Below are 22264 nucleotides of genomic sequence, written 5' to 3'. Positions count from 1 at the left end.
TGGGCGGGTCCTCCCCCTGAGTGGGCGATGAAGCCTTCCAAGGGGGTGATAGCAGGTATATAGAGGAGGGGGCGTTGTTCGGTCGATCCAAGTTGCGGTCGCTTATATATCACAAACCTTAGTAGAATAATATAAATAGAATAAAATATAAACATACAATCCAAAATAAAGCGATAAAAATGTTAATCTTTTGAATTAGGTTACAAGACGTTTTCGCAAATTGTAGGTACATATTTAGAGATAATTTTTAAAGAGTAGTCTGATAATGCTTTGTCTATTAAACAAATGAGGCTCGAAAAAATGACGTAATATCACAGGAAGGGGGCTTTGCAATGTGATATCACGTGTATGTATTTTTCGTTAAACGGGCGTTTTCTAAACCAAACGAACATATCTTGTGTATAGCTTATTTTTATCACGATACCTAATTTTTTATATTCTTTACATATACTTTGTCCTAAATATATACGTTATTTTTGGGGATGGGGGGGTTAGAGGGTAGTATGAAACCTCACCACATATCGCCAGGGGGGTGAGAGGTTAAAAAGTTGCTAAAAACATCACAACATTAATTGATGACCTCAAATATGTTTTATGAAAAATAATTGTGTTTGCTCGCAAACGAAAAAAGAACCGACTTCAATTACATCGACGAGTAATACAACGTAGATCGACGAAAAAATAGTCAAGTAACTACGCGTTATCAAAGATCACTCAAAAAGTAGTTATCAGATCTCGATAAAATTTATATGTAACCACATGATAAACATCAGCTTTCGATTAAATTAAAAAATATCAAAATCGGTACACCCAGTAAAGTTATTGCGGATTTTCGAGAGTTTCCCTCGATTTCTCTGGGATTCCATCATCAGACCCTGGTTTCCTTATCATGGTACCAAACTAGGGATATCCCCTTTGGAACAAAAAAATAATAATTATCAAAATCGGTACATCGGTACATAATACAACGTAGGTCGACGAAAAAAGCGTCAAGTAAAAACGCATTATTAGATATAACTCGAAAAGTAGTTGTTAGATCTCAAATAAATTTAAATGGGACCAATTGACACACACCACCTTTCGATTAAAAAAAATTTCTCGAAATCGGTCCACACGGTCAAAAGTTCTTTTGTAACATACATTAAAAAAAATACAGTCGAATTGAGAACCTGCTACTTTTTTGGTCGGTTAAAAAGCGGATGAATTTGTCCGCTGAGGTATGTCTATGGAAATGTAATGTCTAATAAAATAAAAAATGCCCTCATCTCTTCTTGTTTCGAAACTGCGTAAAATCACATGATATACAAGGATAATATGCAATCATATTTTAATTTCTTTGTAGGATGATACGCCTTCACTATTGGTACCGAGAAAGAGGCAATATATGGAAAGTCGACCTCACGAGTGCCCAGTCTGCCAACGAAGGTTCAAGAGAAAACAGCATTTGAAGATACATGCCAACATTCATCTCAAATTGCCACAGAACGCAAATACAGTGTGGTGTTCGCTTTGTAATGAAGGTATGTATAACAATACAATACGAGAACAAAATACCCTACCACACACAAAAGATGTATACAATATTTGTGTTTGTTTGCAAACGAAAAAAAAAAAACGACTTATTTAAATCACAAGTAATACAATGTAGGTAAACAAAAAAATAGTCAAGTAAATATGCATTACTAGAGATGAGACTAAAAGCGCTCGTCGGATCTCGATCAAATTAGATGGACTACATCACAAGCACCAGCTTTCGATTCAAAAAAATTTTTTTAAATCATTACACCCAGTAAAAGTTATGAGGTGATACAGTCGAATTGAGAATCTCCTCTTTTTTTAAGTATTACAATTTTAACTAAAATTGATTTTTAGTTATTCATTTATTATATTTTCTTTTGCTAGTCGTATGTCTCTGTAAATTAATTTTTTGTTTTTTTTTTTCTTGAAAGAAGATAGCAACTTTATCATATATTTTTCGAAGAATTCAAACAACATAACCAGATAGAGAGATCTCTATCTCTCTAAATAAATTAAATAATTGTTATTTATATAAAAAGTTAAGTTATATTTATGAAAGAATGAATAATATTATCTATACAAATGAAAAAAATGTTTGAAAAAAGTGTCTGTTTTTAATATTAAAATAACCACTTTTTACTAATAGCATATGGATGTATGGTGGTACGTATACCAAATATCTTTGTAAACGGCTGGACCGATTTTGACGGGACTTTCACTGGCAAGCTGATGCAATAAGAAGTAACTTAGTCGACTATTATTTTAGAAATTTATTTGTAGCCTTCTTAACTATGAATTATTTAACAATAAATTAAAATAATATTATAAACATTTACAGCATATCATTACTTTATTTATATACTATTATACATATATATTTCTATATTTAATAACAAAAAAAAATATCGTACGAACACGACGGGGCGCACGAGCGACCGCCTTGACACAATCCTAGTCTTGAGTTCCGCATCTCCGTACGAAGCCCGTGTCGCTTGTCACTTTATCGCTTAGTTATTAAGAGCCATTTCATAAATTTTCGCTCTGCAAGTTTAGGTAAATTTGGTCGCATCTTTGTGCTAACTAGTATAGTAAAAAAAACCATTTTGATCATTTTCTAATGTATAATAAAAATTAATAACTATGGTATAAAATGTTTTTTTACATAATTAATTTGTTAAAAATTTCAAGTATGTTATATAACAACAGTTTAAATTTAAAATAAAAATAAAAAATCAATTTAATGAAACCATTTTTTTTTTAAATTGATTTAGTTTTTTGAGTTTACGAATGAATCTTATATTTACGATATGAATAAAATAGCATTTTATTATGCCCCAGAAAATCTGTGTGTGAATGTGAGTTGCATAGTTTTGGATAAAAGTAGACCATCAAATTTTGCCGTTTTCAATTTTTATTAAATAACAAATAACAAGACAAACAGATTGAAATGCCTATTTATATTGATAATCTGAGGAAAAAAAATTAAATCATACATTTATTTACAGAAATTATCATTATATTATTTACAGTCATTTTCGTAATATGTTTTTATTTTTATGAAAGTATCAAATGCGGATTATCACACTATAACAACAGGCGCCTGGCGCGTGTGAGCGAAAGAGACGGCTGCGCAGAATTTGGCGTGAACCTTACCTCTAAGAGCGCTGGCGCTCGATTGATTTACTGGGCTTTGATGCGTGGTAATATAGACTATATTTTTATTATTTAATACAAAATGTATTAAAAATAATTGAATATTTTTTTTTTATTTTCTTTGATGATGTAAGTTTACTTTGAGGAAGATAGTTCTTTAAAATTTCTTAGTTTTCTAAGAAATATTAAAATTGTACTAATTTGGAAAATATTCGTAACTTTAAATTTTTTTATCGATTAATACAGATACAAATGGAATAAAAATCTGTTCTAGTATTCAACAAAATTATATTCCACATATTACGATATATTTTTTAAACGGTTTCAACGTAGAGGTTATTGAAAAGTGGGACTTCAAAGTATACATTGCGACCGTTTACCCAGGGAGGAGGCTGATGAAAAGGTTAATTATTTTATACACATAATATAAATCAAAATTCTGATCAGACTATGGACTACAACAAAGGTTGCTCTATTATATTTCAAGAATATAAATTACATTATTGCATCCAACACTGAGATTAACGACGTCAAAATATTACAATTTCGCCGATTGTTACCGATTTTTGTGAAATGGCTCTTAATTATCGTATTGTAGTGTTTCATATAAAATTAGTATATTTTTAATATTTTATACCTAGAATAAATTAGATAGGTATATCAAAAAAAAAATGTATCGTTTATTTTTATTTATTTATTTTTTTGCTTTCGAACGGAGGTGTAGCGTATAATATTATATGAGTATATCTCAAAACTAAGTATAAATTACACAAGTAAAATATTAATAAAGCAGTCTCATTAGAGTATTCACATGGTTTAATTTCCGTCTCCACTTAAACCTCATAGTATTATTGTACTTCTCGCTGCTTTCTGGCTTGTAAACTATATCTACTTACTATCATTCGCTTCTCCTTCTTTTATTGTGCTGTTATGAGAACAATCGTGTAGTAAAGACTATAGTGGAGAAACTGTATTAATACCTCCTGCTATCACATACTACGCACACGCTACCCCCATATATTACTTTTTTGTTAAATTCTACGCGGACGAAGTCGCGGGTACAGCTAGTTTTAAATATAATTTGTATGAAACATTTTTATTTTTTTTCCAGGTTTCGCAGATAATGCAGTTTTTGAGAGCCACGATTGCCAGTGGGGATGCCAGGAGCAAGCAGAGGGTGACGACTACGAGTCTCCCGAACTGAGTTCTGAACTAAACTCACCCCACGACACTAAAAAGGAAAATAACCCTATTGAATTCGTCGAGGTAACCTGTTATAACCGGTTTTTACTAATTAAAACTGTCTATATAATATTTTAAATACAAACTTTACAGAATACTTTCTATGTTACCATAAAGATAGGGCATATATCAGAAATATGTATTTGTTAATATTGCTGTTATAAAATTTTAAATGTCTTAATTTAATTTTTCTTTCTACTTACAATTATGAAAACCGTAAGTGTCAAAGTAATTGTAGTGAAGTAATATTGTGACTCAGTTCGTAACTGATTCACAGTTACGAACGACACGTTGGCGCAACGGTCACAGCACTGGTTTGTGGCTGTTGCGCTGGCGGTTGTGGATTCGATGCCCACACAAGGCAAACGTTGACCATACAGATGTTTGCCGTGGTTTGGGCGTTTGTGCTTGTGTATTGTTCGTGTTTCCGGACCGCCGACACAGGAGATAATCTTACTGGGGTGCCGTCGAGTATGATGTAGTAGATTTCGCATCACAACGATAAGACTATAGTTATTATAAGCAATTTAACAAACAACTTGATCTCACATGACAAATCATGACTGAACATATATATAACAAAGAATGACAAACAGTGACTGAAAAATGTTTGAATACGAGACACAACAGGACTCCCTTTCCGCCCAAAAAAAAACTGACTGTTTAAGACAAAATATTTTACTGTCGTTTTTATTTTCTATATAATAGAATATTTTACTGCCGTAACCACAAAGCACAGCTGACTGTATTTTTCAGAACAAACATTTTTTTTCTTTCTAAAAAGGCCATTTGTAAAATCAAAAAGTGACTAATTAAAATAATGATGTACCATTGGGTAGTTTCGAATAACTTTGTAACGTTAGGACGTTTGACACCTCAGTCCTCCCTGAACCTAAACTCCGGAAACCGCGATAGAATCAGATAAGAGTTGTTTCATTATAATGAGTGGAATTCGCGTAAACATATGAAAAAATAAATCAAAAAGTTTTATACAAGTGCACTTGAATTATAAATTTTTTAATATATATATATAATTTGCTACAGGTGGTGGTAGACGAGGTCGAGGCGAACATCCCGACCCCGCGGCGCGTGTTCGTGTGCAAGTACTGCAACAAGCCCTTCAAGCGGAAGGACCACTACAAGATACATTTACACGTCCACACCGGCATCAAGTCATTCTTCTGCCCCGACTGCGGGAAAGGTTACAACTGTTTTATATGATTCTTATACTTAATATATATATATATATATATATATATATATATATATATATATATATATATGTATATATATATGTCCCGATCAAGGCTAGATTATCAAAAAAAAATTAAATTTGAACACGGAAAATTTACAAAAATAAAAAAAGCTTTATCGAAACCTCAAAAAAAATTGTCGACATTGAAAAAATATGTGATACGGACAAATGATGGATTATAACGAACTGTTATGTACGAGGAACATAAAATGCATAATAAATCTAACAAAAGCTATAAAATAATTGAAATTACTTGAGACGTTTGTTTAATCAAATGAAAAAATCACACGTAAGCTGTAACTGGAATTTTAAATTATTACTAATTATTAGTAAAAATTTATGGCTTAACCTTACCGCAAAAAATGTAATTTTTTTTATAAAATAATATATGTATATTAAAACGTTAAATGTACAATCATCGAAAAAATATATACAAAGTTTACCAATAAAAATACTGCCATTGTAATGTAATCAACGCATACGAGTTGTTAAAGAATATTGAGTTTCATCATATAATAGCTATCCTGGACTACACAACAAATACCGTTAGGCTGTAATACATCAATGTCCACAGGTTTCTACAGAAAGGATCATCTTCAGAAGCACATGATAGTTCACGCCAAATTCAAGACGCGACCTCGACCTAAAAGAACCGTTCCGGATCTATTTCCAATCGATATGCTACCCAAGAAAGAGATCAAGCCAGAGATTACTATACACGTGAGTACTGTGTGATCATATCTATACATCTATACTATACTTTCTGATCAATATATAGGCAATTGGGCATACACCTCTATCTCCATGTAGGAGATCAGAGCTTAATTCACCACGCTGCTCCATTGTGGGTTAAGATAATTCCCTACTATGCGTAACTATATGACGTTTGTTATAACAACCAGGACTAACATTTTTACGTGCTCACCGAGGCGTAGTAGGGAGACCCACAAGAAAAAAACAAATATTTGTACCAATATAAATATCCATCCCGAGTGAGAATCGAACTTGTAAACCGGTACTTAGGCGCGTACATGGCACACGCACAATAACACCAGAGCGATTGTTGTACGCCCTTTGGAATATAACTATAATTAACTACATAATTTTTTTTTTATATTGTTTTCTAATATTTGCGTGAATTTCACTAATTATAATGAATTTTTTTCGAATGTTATCGCGGTTTATTAGATTTTTTACATGCCCGACGTTTCGGATACTTTACATCAACCATGGTCACGGGAGGACTACTCCTAATATCCGAAAAATTTGTTTCATTATATTCATAATTTTTTATTTCGCGATCATGTATTTTTAATACATATTACATTTTTTTTTAATTAGAGTAGAAAATTAATTATTTTATTACCTCGTTGCAGGCTCCATCGAACTCGAAACTGCGAGTCCCGCTGCAAATAAAGGTTCCTTACCAGATGGTAACGTCTCTGGAGAATGGCGAGCGACACGCGGTCACTGTAGACCCTTCTGAGTCGCACCATAGTGTTACTAGCGACGACACGGACTACTAGTCACAATATTAATTTAATATAATTTGACCTTAACTATCAATTTAAATATTTACTATCCAAACGACGAGGACTACTAACGATAATATGATTTCTTCTTAACTATTTACGACCCAATATCATAGTTTTGATAATTAGGTTAATCCATCGTCATAGAATTGTTATTTTTTTAACCGACTTCAAAAAAGGACGAGGTTACTCAATTCGACCGTATATATATATATATATTTTTTATGTATGTTCGGGGACAACTCCGTCGTTTGTAAACCGATTTTTAACCGACTTCCAAAAAAGGGGGAGGTTCTCAATTCGACTGTATTTTTTTTTTTATGTATATTACATCAGAACTTTTGACCGTGGGGACCGATTTCGATAATTTTTTTTTAATCGAAAGGTGGTGTGGGTCAATTGGTCCCATTTAAATTTATTTGAATCTAACAACTACTTTTTGAGTTATATCTAATAATGCGTTTTTACTTGACGCTTTTTTCGTCGACCTACGTTGTATTACACCGCATAATTTTCTACTGGATGTACCGATTTTGATAATTCTTTTTTTGTTAGAAAGGAGATATCCCTAGTTTAGTACTATGATAAGGAAAACAGGATCTGATGATGGGATCCCAGAGAAATCGAGGGAAACTCTTGAAAATCCGCAATAACTTTTTACTGGGTGTAACGATTTTGATAATTCTTTTTTTGTTAGAAAGAAGATATCCCTAGTTTCGCTTCAGCCTGTAATATCCCACTACTGGGCATAGGCCTCTTTCCCCATGTAGGAGAAGGATCAGAGCTTAATCCACCACGCTGCTCCAATGTGGGTTGGCGGATATATTCCCTGCTATGAGTAACGGTCGCTATCAGGTGTACTTGATAACAACCGGGACCGACGGCTTAACGTGCTCTCCGAGGCACGGTGGGGAGACCCACAAGGACTGCACAAACACCCAGACCACGGCAAACACCTGTATGGCCAATACAAATGTTTGTCATGTGCGGGGATCGAACCCGCAACCGCCAGCGCAACGGGTACAATCCATGGCTATAACCGTTGCGCCAACGCGGCGTATCCATAGTTTAGTACCATGATAGGAAACCAGGATCTGATAATGGGATCCTAGAGAAATCGAGGGAAACTCTTGAAAATCCGCAATAACTTTTTACTGGGTGTACCGATTTTAATAATTTTTAATTTAATCGAAAGCTGATGTTTGTCATGTGGTCACATATAAATTTTATTGAGATCTGATAACTACTTTTTGAGTAATCTTTGATAACGCGTAGTTACTTGACTATTTTTTCGTCGATCTACGTTGTATTACTCGACGATGTAATTGAAGTCGGTTTTTTATTCGTTTGCGAGCAAACACAATTATATTTTATAAATCTATTTATTTTATAACTCTGCGAACTGAATTTTGTTGTTAAATTCCACGCGAACGAAATCGCGGGCACAGCCTAGTAACTAAATATAAATGATAATAAACGAGAGTCTTAATAAAAAAATAATAATAATTGAATGTCTTGAACATTTGTATTAGTTATATTTTTTAAGTGATTTAAAACAACTACCTGCCTTCTTGTACATGGGAAAAGGGCCTATGCTCAGCGGTGGGACGTTACAGGCTGAATCAATAAATTTTAAAAAGTGTGTGTGCAATTCACACACGGCAGAAGTCAAACTTCTGAAAAGTAACCAACGAGAGATTTTTTTCACTGCGAATATAAAACACTGTAATGTATTCTATCTCATTCTCTCGCCGACTTAACCCTTAACTGGTATCGCAAAGTAGACATACGTAACTGGTATAGTGTGGGCCGTGCGGCCCCCATAGTATGTTTGCTTCTAGCAAGTAAGTTTTAACTATGTACTTGAATAAATGGTAAGAAATAATAAATATTATGCTTGTTTTATGTAATCATATAGTTTTTATTGGTATAAATCTTCTTACTTCATTACTAGAAGAAATCACAAAATAGTATCAACATTTTGGTAATATTTTTTTCTACGTTACATATATCAATGAAAATTATAGTTTAAAAAGTTAAAATAAAAAATAACATTATTTTCCTTAATATATAATATGTAAAATAAATAACAAATAAAGTTTTATAATCTCTAATCAAAATTTCACAAAAATCAATATGAAATAAACCACTTCTTCACTTGCATTTATTTTCCTCCATATTTTATATTCCCCCTGTTGGAATGACTAGGTCTTGCAACATTTTCATTTTCACTTTCTAAGGAAGACGCTTCCGTATTAAAATCCACGTCCTGATTAGCGTTTAACAAATCAAGTGTTACCGGATCTTCACAATTACTTATAACTTCATGATCACTACAACGTTCTTCTTCTGGCCTGCTACTTCACAATTCACTACCTACAATCACTGAATTCGAATCAGAATCTTCGTGTAAGAGTTCTTTTATTTTTTTATCACTGAAAAGTCGCGATATCTTGAATTAATAACCGATAAAAATAACAAACATACAAAAAATGATATGTAAAAAAACTTACGTAACTGATATCGTGGGGGCCGCGCGGACCCCACCACGTGCATACCTGGTTCCCAGTAAAAGATACAGCGCTGAACGTCCGGCACCCGCCGCAAATAGCGACGTAATGAGAATACTTAAAATGGTGGCTGTTCACGGTGCTTAGTTTATTAGAAAGCCAAGAAAACTGCATACATGGGGGCTGCGCGGCCCCCACGATACCAATTAAGGGTTAATCCTACACATTTATAGGTTTATTTATTTATCGTGACGCATTTTCGTTTCATCGAGTTTCAAATCACAACTATTCTAAAGAAGTTTCACTTCATGAAGGCTCCGACGCGCGACTGCAGTTAACTCCTTAGAAGACGATTTAAAATATATTTATCGCTCACTCTTCAAGAGACCTTGCGCGGTAAAGCGATACACGTATCATCAGTTCTCCATTCACTCCTCATATTTTTTCACACCACGCACTTTATATCATTTCTTAGGGAGTAAACTCCAATAAAATTATGTAGTGATAGGTATTTTATTGTATGCTTTAATGTTTTTGAAGATTGAATTGAATGTGAATTATATTTTATTTGGGCTTTTTTTATTTTATATTTTGTCACAACTTTATATTATAACAGTATGAATAAATATACAGCAAGGTTCCAACGCATTAAACAAAACACATTATAACTATTTTCTGTTATGTGGTTTGGAGTTTGTTTCTGGGTGTTATCTCGAAAATTAAAAATGTGTAAAAAAAAAAACAAAAAGTATTTTGAAAAAAGTAACCTTGCTGCAAAAATAGTGTGAAAATGTGAACTTTACACTTATTTTCCTTTGTATTTATTTTTACCGTTTAGACTAGGCACCAAATAGTTTGTAAGTGATTTGATATTATTTTAGCCGGGTTCCCGTTAACCATACTTTTTTCGAACACAAAAGAGTTCAAAATGTTTAAATTCTCAGGTTTTTTGATTATAAGAACTCGCTTCAACGTGTTTTCATTAAATGCTTCTTGGCATACATAGAAAGCACAATGCATGATGATCTCTTCGTATAAAGACATATATCTACACATAGACACATATATTAGCAATTTGTACATATCTTGAATAGTTTATATTATGTGTAGGAACTTAACCGTAATAACTATTTATATTATAAACGTCAACGATTTTATCATGCGTAGTTGTAAGTTTGCTTTGTATCTTTTTGAAAAAAGCGTTAATGTAGTTAAATAAAATTTATTCCAAATTCAATAGTCTAGAATGATTTTCATAGTGTTAAATGCATAGCTTTTTAATAATACATGAATTCATCATTCCCTTACTGAAGACTATCTTTGAAATATTTTCGAACATAGCTTACAATTACATAATATACTTTGAAATGTTATGTAATTGCAAGCTATGTTCTATAAAATTATTGTAAATAATTGTGGTGCCATGAAATGTACCAAAAATTTAAATCTGTTTTACCTTTAAAGTTCCTCTTGATTCTACACGAAATATCTTGTGATCTTATTTCTAAGTTCAAATGTGTAACATGAAGTACAAAATAAAAAAAAAATATTTTGCACTGATTTCTTATGTTTTATTTCAATTTCGTCCTAGTAAATTACCTTATCGGAAGCACCTAGGTATATTTTTTTTTAAATATATATTTTTAACTTATCTGTATAGATTAGTAAGATTTTTTTACTAAAAATCTATCACAATTATAATATTTTGAACGCTTAACATATAAATATTAATTTTTGTGCTGAAATTAAAACACAAATAATATTATGTACTTATATTAAAAAAAATACAATTTTACCAGCTATTTTTTTTTATATCAAATGAACAAAATTGATTGAAATTTAGTAATTATAAAATGTAGTAACAATTGAGTCTTAAATAAAAACAAATATTACTAAAAAAATTTAAAATAATAACAAAAATATATATAAAGATCTTTATTATAACTAGAAGCATAGTTGAATTTTTAAATAATAATTTACCAGGCAACAGCATAACATTTTATATGTAAAATATATATCTAATAATATACATATGAACAAGGTTTTATTACATATCACAAAAAGCTGAAAGTAAGACACCTTTCCAGTGTACACCATCGTAAGATTTATTAGAAAGTTTTTAAGTTTTTAATACTTATCCGGTATTTTTGGGATATAAGAACCAACGTTATTTACGTCTGAAAGTTATTACTAAACAATTCGCCCATTGTACAATATTTGAGCTTTCTTTATAATGTATTTTAACACATTATACAATGAAATATGAATGTTATAAATAAATAAACTAATAAACTCTCCACACTCACAGCTCAAATATTAAAAAAAAAAATTTCTTTATACAACTAGGTCGGCAAGCAAGCGCTATATATGGCTCACCTGATGGTAAGCGATTACCGCAGCTTATAGACGCCTGCAACACCAGAAGAATCGCAAGCGTGTTGCCGACCCTACCGCCAACCCATGGAGCCCTGGGTACCTTACACACCACAGGAACGCAGCACTGTAAGGTCGAGGCACTTCCCCAGTCCAGGCTGCTCGAGATTTTGAGCAGAATTTTTCCTGCAAAACTTAACTCTTTACAGACTATTTTCACATTTTGGCACTTACAAAAAATCTTATTAAGGCTTAAGTGGGGGCAAAAGTAGTCTGACATATCTATTGATTTTTTAGTATCTTTTCTAAAACTTACTATGTATAAACTACAAATCTATAGATCTCTATAAATGTAAGCGAGCACACTACCAAATATTCTAATGCCTAAACGATGCTTCAAACAAATAATAATTAATTATAAACATCGTTTTAAAACAACGCCAATTTATTATTATTATAACAAGAACTTTGTTTAAACAATTTTGAATTATTATCACAATTTTAATTTTATCTTTAACATTGCTGTAAGATATTTACAAATTGTATATCTTATATACTATTTACAATAATGCATTTTATTCTTCCTTTAAAAATTCAAATAACTTCAGAAAAGTACTTTTTATTCAAATAATCTTTGCACCTATGTTAGTACGAGTCAAAACATATTTAACTAATTATATAGTCTAAAAGGTAAAACTACATTTATAATTATAACTATAATGACTAATTTGTAACAATAATTTGCGAATATCAGTATAATATCATAAACAGTTTGTGTAATTAAAATTGATATTTTGGTGAATTATTTTGTCATAATTCTTCCGGTTTCGTTGCTGATAAAGTTTATCTCGTACATAAGTAACTGACACGCTTTCTGGAGGACTGGCGATAACACAGACTCTTGGGTCTGTTTCATTTCAACTAAAATTTTTGATATTCAGGTTACAAATAGAACTGACAAAAATCAAAATGGCATTTTATGGTAGTACAGAAAATACACATCTACTTTTATCAGATCAGTTAAACATTGTATAACTATCCGAGTCTTATTAGCAACCGCTCAAATAGGCACTTTTAATTTATCTGACAGGAAATCGTTTGTAAGTGTGTAGAAAAGGCCTTCTACACGGTCGGGACCGACCGTCGACCATCGTAATCTTAGTCGGGTTGATATAAAAATGGACAGTGTGGAAAACGGTTGACCCGACCAATATTTGGTTGATGTCAACGGCCTTGGTTGCGAGCGCATCTCTCGCGACAGGCTACGTTCGTGGTCGGTCCCGACTATGTTCCGACCGTCTGGAACGCTGTCGGCCGATGCAAACGCTTCAGTTTGCGCTTGTCAGTCGTCACGGATTGCAATGGATTCGTAAAACGAACGCCACGAACGAGAGGTTCTGACCGAATTTATATCTTTATATATTGATTTGCCATGTCTTTGGGACATTGGATCCGATTTGTACAAAGAAAAGAACCAAAAAACTTCACTTTGTTTTAGCATAAAAAAGTTATTGCCAAACCCACCTTGTGTTGCTTTAAAAGGCAAGGAGCCATCGCTTCAAATACCAGAAAAGAACTGACAAGTTAAGTCAACCACCGACCGTGTAGAATGAATACAAAAATTGGTTGACCCGAACAAGAACACGACGGTCGGCGGTCGATCCCGTCCGTGTACAAGGCCTTTAATCGTTTATTAGTTTTTCTAACACGACATACACATATTGTTATATTGCTTCACATCGTCTCTTCAAAAATAGTGAATGGCATCTTATCCAGAGTAGCTCACTCAAATATTTATAATTTTATACGAATATGTACAATATACTTTTATATTATATGTAATTACAATTAATATAAAAGTAATATTGTACTACCAAATGGATTTTTTTCTATTTTTATCTCAATTACAATGATCGTATTTTCTTGACTATTAATTTGTTTCCAGTGTAGCCTACTGTCAAAAAGCGTCTTTAGCGGCGGCGATTAGCGTTAATAGATCATTCTTTTCGTCGTTGGGTCAAGATGGCTCAAGGGGCGGAGCCGGTACCGTCTGCTGTAGACAAAATACATTATATTATAAATAAATCTACCAACCAGTAGTAGAGCAACGTAATGGATTAATAAGCTCCAATCCTTCTCCTACGTGGAGAATGGGGCCTATTCTCCCTAACAGCGGAATGTTACTAGCTTTATCGTATAAATAAATATGTAAATTTTTTATATTAAGTACATTTGAATTTAAAACAAAAAACATCCTAGTGCAATTCAACCCCCAAACGAAAAACCTTCACCATTGCAATGTTGGACAACTGAATGGAAGGTGTAAAACGTAATCTACCGACTTGAATATCAATATTTTTTTATATTTGTTTTTGAAAACCCATTGGTTACAAAATTTTATTTTTTTTTAAACGAAAAAACATTTATCAAAGTACCAAAACACTCATTAAATATTTCTTAAAGTCGGTTTAAGATTTTAAAAAAATCCTACAAAAAAAATGTGAGTTTAGACCACACGACTGAGGTAAAACTTACGAAACGTAACTCTCTCTCTTTTTCTCTTCACTAACTTATATCTTCCTCTCAACTTCGGTTCGCCTCACCCAATCACACTTATCGTAACTGTATTCGCGTTCACGCATTCACTGGCTTACTCCCCAAGTCAAGCGTGCGTAGTTTTACTTTAAAAAAAAACGATTGAGTGAGAAGTAAAACTCTTTACCTCCATCAAACTTATATCTCTCTCTCAGCTTCGGTTCGCCTCGCTCGATCACACTTTTCGTAACGCTCTCGTCACGCATTCCCCTGCTTACTCCCCAAGTCAAGCGTGCGTAGTGTTACTTCAAAACGTCCGGACGGTTACATAATAGCGTTATATAATACCTGCGACAGCGGCGGGGCGGTGGCCTGCTGCGACAGCTCGGCCTTGACGCGGCGCGCGATGTGCGAGCGCGTGTGCTTGCGCAGGTGGTCCTTGCGGTAGAAGCCTGCGCGCACGGGGAAATGACTGGTGACATGGACTTATAAGCATTTTTTTACATCTAAAAGGTAATAAATACACTTATATCTATTAAAACCCAAAGATTTTCTAAAATGCATTGTGACTTTGTGAGCGGTCGTTGCTTAACAAACTCTTGACAATATCTAAAGCCGGGAGCGATGATTAAAAACAAATTTGTTAAAAGACACATTACATACAGACTAACATATTCTTTAGAGTTTTTTTTTTACAATTTATCTTAGTCTGGACAGTTTCTGTCCTTGTTCAAAAAATCGTAGATCCTATAAACGGAAGAGGGTTTCTTATGATAATTAAGGAAAGTAGTATTTTATAACACCTTTCCCACACTCGTTGCACACGTGCCTCTTCTCGCCCGAGTGTATGATGAAGTGCAGCGTGAGTTGCTCCTTACGCTTGAAGGCTTTAAGGCACACGGAGCACACGTGCGGCCGCTCGGGGTTGTGTGATTGTTTGTGACGCGTTAAATGGTCCTTGCGCTTTAGTGCTGCGTTGCAGATGTCGCAGATGAACCTGGGGGAGAGGGGAGTGACACTACTGGTTTGTCAGATACACAATATAGATAAATACTGCCGTACTTAGAAAAAAGGCAGTAAAGTAAATCCTGAGAAAATTTTCTCAAAGTTTTGGATTTGTTTAAAGTTAATAAACGGTCTTATTAAACTAGTATAAGCTTAATAAAGAAAGTTTAACTATATATTTTACAATTTTACAAAAACGTTAACAAACGGTTACTACCTTTTTTACCTAAGTACGGCAGAATAGTCCACACATTGCAGGTCACATACTACTAAAGGTTGCGTAATGAAGCAGTTTCTTATATTGGAACATCATCGCAATATTATTAAAATGTTTGCCACATCTCGCTGCCGTACAAACGCTGGTAGACGATCTCCACTGCATCGAATGCTTAGTTCTTATAACGATCTGTTTAACGCAATCGATATTGCTGCGACGAGTCCCCGCACTTATAAAAAACTTGTATTGCAATGTTTGATTTAATTGGATTTACCTTGTAATTATAGCTGTTTGTCTTGTAACTGTGATCGACTTATTTTTTAATATTTGAGGTAATACGTGGTAAACGGTGTTACGGTGTTGGTATTACGATAAGTACTTTTTGTATATATACTGATGTTGTTGATACCCATTGTAATACTGTTTGTTTTCCCAAATAAAAAGAAAAAAAAAAACATCGAAATTTCTTTTCGTAACTTGTCTTTTATTAAATATCGAGATTTATTTCTTTATCGAAAACTCCGAATATTCTTGAATATAGGATATATATATATATATATATATATATATATTGGAACTTAAGAGACATCCATTAATTATGTGAACTCAGAATGCGGGGGAGGGGTCCAATGAAATCGCACCAAATCTCACTTAAATCGAAAATCTCACATCAACTTCAAAAATATATAATAAAACAGATATTAATATATATATATATATTGAGTGTTCATTTTGCCCACTAAAATAAATTTCATGGCTATTAAAATCATTAAGTTTTTGCTTTGATTTCATTTAATTTAAATAAATTAACTATGGTATTAACAAGAAATGTTTACGGAGTTAGAATGTTAAACACCATTATACCCGAATTCATTAATGAACTTCCCGAAGATCTACAAAATTATACCTGGACAAACGCAAATATAGAAGATCACTAAAAGAACATTTATTGAAATCTTTAAGCGTTTAATAGTCACAAAACTTTGGTAATTAACCTTAGCTTAGATTTAATTTCTATAATATGGTATGGTACGGTATAGATATTATATAATAATATGGTATGCGACGCGGCGGCTTGTCCGGATAAACTCTTGTGAGTTTTCGTGGCAGGCTTAGAATGTGTTTTTTGTATTTTTGAACAAATAAAAAAAAAACAGTATTATTTCTCGTCAATCTCACCTAAGGGGGAGGGGCTTAAACTGATCGAAAAATAGCACACGTAATTAATGGATCTCCCCTTAGTCTAAAAATTTGGCAAACTATGTATCATCAAGGATGTTCATTCATACCTAAAATAAAGATACTACCTTCGCTCCATGGTATGTCCCACAAGATGTTGGTCCAGAAGACCTCGCTCCGGGTAAGCCATGTGGCACTCTGGACAACAGTAAAGAGTGCTTCCATCTGAAAAAAATCAAAGACAACATATAAATGTATGTTCTGATAGAGATTGAAGACAATATTTTTTTCTAAATAATTTTGTTTTTGTCAATACAGCTAATTATTAAATATTCTGAAATAATTTTTTTTAATTTAGAAAACAGTTTAAAAGTTCTGGCTAATCATAATATTTTAACAAACCAATAAAATTTTATTTTTAGTAATTTTAATTTGAAAAAAAAAACGAGTGTAGGTACTTTAGACCACACGAGTGAAGTAAACCTTTCTATCGTCACTAACTTATATCTCCCTTTCAACTTCCGTTCGCTTTGCTCGGTCACACTTTTCATAACGCTCTCGTCACGCATTCACCAGCTTACTCTCCAAGTCATGTGCGTAAAAAAGTTATACTTCAAAATTCATACCTAATGCAGTCGTTAGTCGTATCTCCCCAGGTTTTGGTCGAGGTTTTTTCTCTTTAAGCATTTTTTTCTTTTTCTTTTTCTTAGCGAGCGAGATCGTATTCACGTTGATATTGGATTGCGTCGTGTTAGTTGTAGATGGATTCACGATCGTTGCTGTCTGGACCACAACGCTGTTTACTACGTTTGTTGGTACCTTAAATTGAGTATAACCGTTTTAAAAACGTGTCAAATAACTTGCAGAAAGAGTTGAACCGTCGAAACCGAAACCTACGTTTATCGAAGAGGTTCCTTAGTGATTAAGATACATTTGTGTTTGTTCGTCAAATATCTTTCCAACATTTATTTCTAGGTTCAAGCAACCGTTTCAGGTTTAATCTTCTAGTGATGAGTCAAGCCCAAAATCGAGCTTTTACATTTGCATTTCTTTTATTATGTGTGATCAACGAAATCCTACCCAATTTTATTACCTATTACATTAGTAAAATATATATTCTTCAGTTTGATGTAAATATTCAACTTACCGAGGTTAAAGTAGACATCGGTGGTAAAGAATTCGTAGCGACTGTTACGATAGTGGGCTCTTCGCGTTTGCCTTCTGTTGTGCTGGAGTACTTCAGAAGATGGTGCAATGGTAGGGGTAGTGCCGATAGGTAGTCTGCCACACCACTGCCTAGCGTCTGCCATGTTGAACTGTCTGTCACGTCACCTATACCTAGCAGAAAGAATTATTTTAAGTGATTTTTCAAAAATTATATTTCAAAATGTAATGCTATGCTTATGCTTACATTATGCATTTCTATATTTTAATATATATCAAAAAAGTTAACTATTAACAACTAAACAAACAGTAAACTTCCATGCGCCTGTATACATACACTGTTCAAAATTTTTCTACTTTCCTACGCTTTCATACCTCAGAAAAATATTAATTATTAATAAATTTAACAACTAAAGTATTCAAATAAAATCACGAATAACGATAATCGGTATTATAGTAATAATATGTCAGTACCTTTACCCCAGGTTCGGTGTAACAAACACCATTGCACATTTCAATCTTCCGCGTGTCTAACATTCATTCAAATATACTTATTAACAACTATTGTCTATTAATTTGGGCTTGAAACGAAACGTAAACAAAGAACACAATGTTTCTCAAACTTTTATTTCACTTTTTTATTTCTATTTAATTTAATATAGGATTTCCCATTTGTATATCTAGCAGCTAGCTGTACTGTAGGTACTGTTCTCTGCAACATCAGAAGCATCACAAGCGCGTTGCCGTCCCTAACACCAAGAGCTGTGGCCACCTTACTCACCAAAAGGAACTTGTGTTCCTTGAGAGCAGTGTTATTTAACTGTGATCTTCTATAAGGTTCAGGTACTTTCCCAGTCGGGCTGCTCCAGACTTTGAGCAGAATATATCCTGTACCTTACCTCAATAACATTTTATTTGATTAAGATTAGCTGATACTTACTGATGAACTCAGCGGGTGCACTAGCCTCCCTGTGAGAGCGACCCTCCTGCTTGATGGCCCTGGTTAGTGCGGCTCCTTCTTTGGGTTCGTGTAGTACTACCAGTAGTTGTTGCGTGCCCTGCTGTAGCGGAGCTTGAGACACTGTTTGTGCATTAATATATAAATAATATTTAATTTAATCACACTGAATTAATTTATACACATACTAGATTCTGATTAATTTAAATGAACTATTATTACACTGGTTATTTCGAGGCTGATTATTTTTAACCAAATCTACATTCCGAAATGACAATTAAATGAATTAAATATTATTTTAAAGCTTACTAGACTAAAGAAATATTAATTTTATCTTACTGATTATTATAAAAAAAAAAAACAACTTTTTAAAATAAGAATCTAGAAAGCTGAAGAAACTATTTGTTTGGAAAACTTGACATTAGTCTTGGAAGTCTAATTTAATATATATTTTTTACCATTTACCTTTGTATTACCTAAGTTAATACATGATCACGCTATGACTCATTGGAGTGAGCACAACAAAAACATTATACCAATTTATTTACAGAAAAAAAAAAATATATTTCTCTGTATTGTTACAGAGAAATATAAAAAATATTTTTAAACATACATTATACATAATAATAAATTTAATTACCCTGGTGTTGCTGCATCATAGAAGCCATAAGATCATGGTGCAGTTCATCGCGGTACTCCCGCTTGTCACGCTGTTCCCCCTTCAGCACAGTCTCTTGTACATAACCAACCTGTCCACCGCCTCCATAGGCGATGTTTCCCACGTTCACGGTGGACGATGTGGCTGTGATGCTCTGGTATTTTACACCTGTGTTTACTGCAATCAAATGTTACGATGAAAAGATACTCGTGACAAAAAATTCAGATTTATTTATTACAATTATGACGGCGTAGCGGTCACAGCACTGGCTGTTGCGTTGACAGTCGCGGGTTCGATCCCCGCTCACTACAAACATTTGTATAGTATAAATGTTTGTCGTGGTCTGGGCGTTTGTTTTTGTGTATTGTGTGTTTCCGGACCCCCAATACAGGAGAAAATCCTATTGCGGGTCGTTGAGTGTGAGGCGTTTATTTATTAATTGAAGCGTTTATATTGGCAAAGTCCAAGTGGAAGAAGGCCTCAGCTCTTGTAAAAGATTAAAGTTAGTGCTTTTAGAGTTCATTTTGTTTTATAAATACCACAAATGCACACAGATGGATTAAAAACAAATAAAAAACATTCGATCGCTGCGTACTACGATTTACATTTGCAAAAACACCGACATAATCTTATGTTAAAAGTAAACCTGCAATTTATGGAGGTATACAATAACATGTGTAATTTTGTTTACAATAAAGTTCTACGGTAACAACTGACCACTATGTACGGGCGCGATTCCCGCCAGTGTGACGGTGCCGGGCTGCGCGTTGCTGACCACCACCACACTCTCTGCCTGCCGGAACTTGACTCCGTCCACCGATACTCCGGCCGGGGCCACAGCGAACTGCACGCCCCCTCCAGACGTCTGGTAGCGCGTCTCTTGCACAACACCACCACTTCCTTCGTAACCAAACTTGGCCGCAAACTGGTGGATCGTCGGGATCGCCGTCGCCGACGGAATGTGGCCCGTGAACGGCGCGAAGTTCATAGCTCTTATCTGAAAACGCGGACATTTTCAAGGTTGCGTGCACTCGCTACCAGGTAACAACACCAACAAAAGGGTGCGGCCCCGGAGGGCGCTCACTCAACCCCCGCCGATTGCCTCACCCCAGTGTCGCATTCCTAGCGCTTTATTTTTAACCGCGCTCCCACACCATCGACCGCGAATCGCGCGTCTGGCGAAGGAGCGCGGCCGGAGGTGTCTCAAATAAGGGACTCAGCGGCCATTACCTCGTTCTCCGTCCTTTTAGCAATTTTTCATCACGTTTTATTAGTCCGCTGTGGCTGAAATACAGTCGGGGGAGTATGGCGGGATGCGCGCCAGGATGCGCGGGGCGGCGCGCCTGCGCGGCCCGCGGGGCCCACACGTGCGCCAGGAGGACTTGTTGAGGCCCTCCGTGGGAATGGGTATCGAAAACACCATAAATGGTATTACCGACGAGGGGATGGGGACCCAATGCGGGTTTTATACAAACATTACTTCACTAAGCTTCACGATTTCACAAATCTCGTTAAATTACTTATGAAATTGTTTAAAATATATTTAATTTTGTTGATTTTATATTATTTTATAATTGTCTACTCAAATCTGCTTTGTTTATAATTAATTTTAAAATATATTTGTGGGGTGTAGAGACGTGGTGAGGGGACATCTATGCAAATCAACCCACCCACACTGTAGTAGCGCGGTGATTTAACACGTTCAGCGCCACTGACTCCCCCTTGTTTGTGTTTTCGAGTTTACATTAATTTTATTCCGTAATATTTTCAAAACACTTCCATATATTCTGTTCAAAATTACAGTGTAGACTTAATACGATGTTATTTAAACACTTACATGACCTGACATGGTGACCTGAGTTACACCTTTTTATATATAAAAGAAAAAAAATCATTCAGTAATACCATGAACTCGCTAGGCGAGTTCTATGAAACAGGCTCGCAACATTTTCTGTACATTATGAATAAAAAGAAATTTTTTGTCTTTATAATATTAGTTGAGGTTTCAGTTATTATACCTATAGTAGGTACGATTCGTAATACTGTTTTTAAATTGATTTGGTTTTTAGATTTCAAATGAAAACATAATCACTTAATAGGTAAAATCTTTGTGCAAATATAATAAAACTAGCTGTTTCACAATTGTGAAAATCCAATTGGTAAGATACTAACAATAAATAAAACAAAGTATAATAAGTGTAGATAAGTGTAGATTTAAGAAACTCTCGCAGTCCCATCAGCCTTTCAATTTTGTTACGTTTTATTATATAATAATGACACAAAAGATGCACTTGAGTTATGTAGAAACCTTTGTCGGAATATTTTATATGAATGATCGCAGACATCACAAAATTACGACACAAGTACACCATTCTTAGAAAAGTCGACTTTATTATTGTCATATTTGTACTCTATTAACTACTACGCTTCAGCCTGTAATATCCCACTGTTGGGCATAGGCCTCT

The 22264-nt window shown here is 34.1% G+C and overlaps 2 protein-coding genes across 2 annotated transcripts in view; one reads left to right on the top strand and one right to left on the bottom strand.

Annotated features, from left to right (window-relative positions):
- LOC123657453 (zinc finger protein 567-like) overlaps positions 1–7194 on the top strand; it is a 31426-nt gene extending 24232 nt beyond the window's left edge. The window contains exons 7-11 of the mRNA XM_045592995.1: positions 1343–1520; positions 4283–4437; positions 5434–5614; positions 6243–6388; positions 7045–7194. Of these exons, the coding sequence (XP_045448951.1) occupies positions 1343–1520; positions 4283–4437; positions 5434–5614; positions 6243–6388; positions 7045–7194 (810 nt within the window). The remainder of the gene's footprint in view (positions 1–1342; positions 1521–4282; positions 4438–5433; positions 5615–6242; positions 6389–7044) is intronic.
- A 6906-nt stretch (positions 7195–14100) lies between these two features.
- Positions 14101–20787, bottom strand: LOC123657451 (zinc finger protein 583-like). The gene is given in 9 exon segments (XM_045592994.1): positions 14101–14136; positions 14967–15070; positions 15422–15615; positions 17148–17244; positions 17646–17838; positions 18167–18357; positions 19124–19255; positions 19755–19976; positions 20517–20787. Coding segments are annotated over 9 exon segments (1440 nt in total).
- Between the last annotated feature and the right edge of the window lie 1477 nt (positions 20788–22264).

Source organism: Melitaea cinxia, chromosome 10, assembly GCF_905220565.1.
Source record: "Melitaea cinxia chromosome 10, ilMelCinx1.1, whole genome shotgun sequence".
Taxonomy (NCBI): Eukaryota; Metazoa; Arthropoda; class Insecta; order Lepidoptera; family Nymphalidae; genus Melitaea; species Melitaea cinxia.
This window is presented reverse-complemented; position numbering and strand designations above follow the sequence as displayed.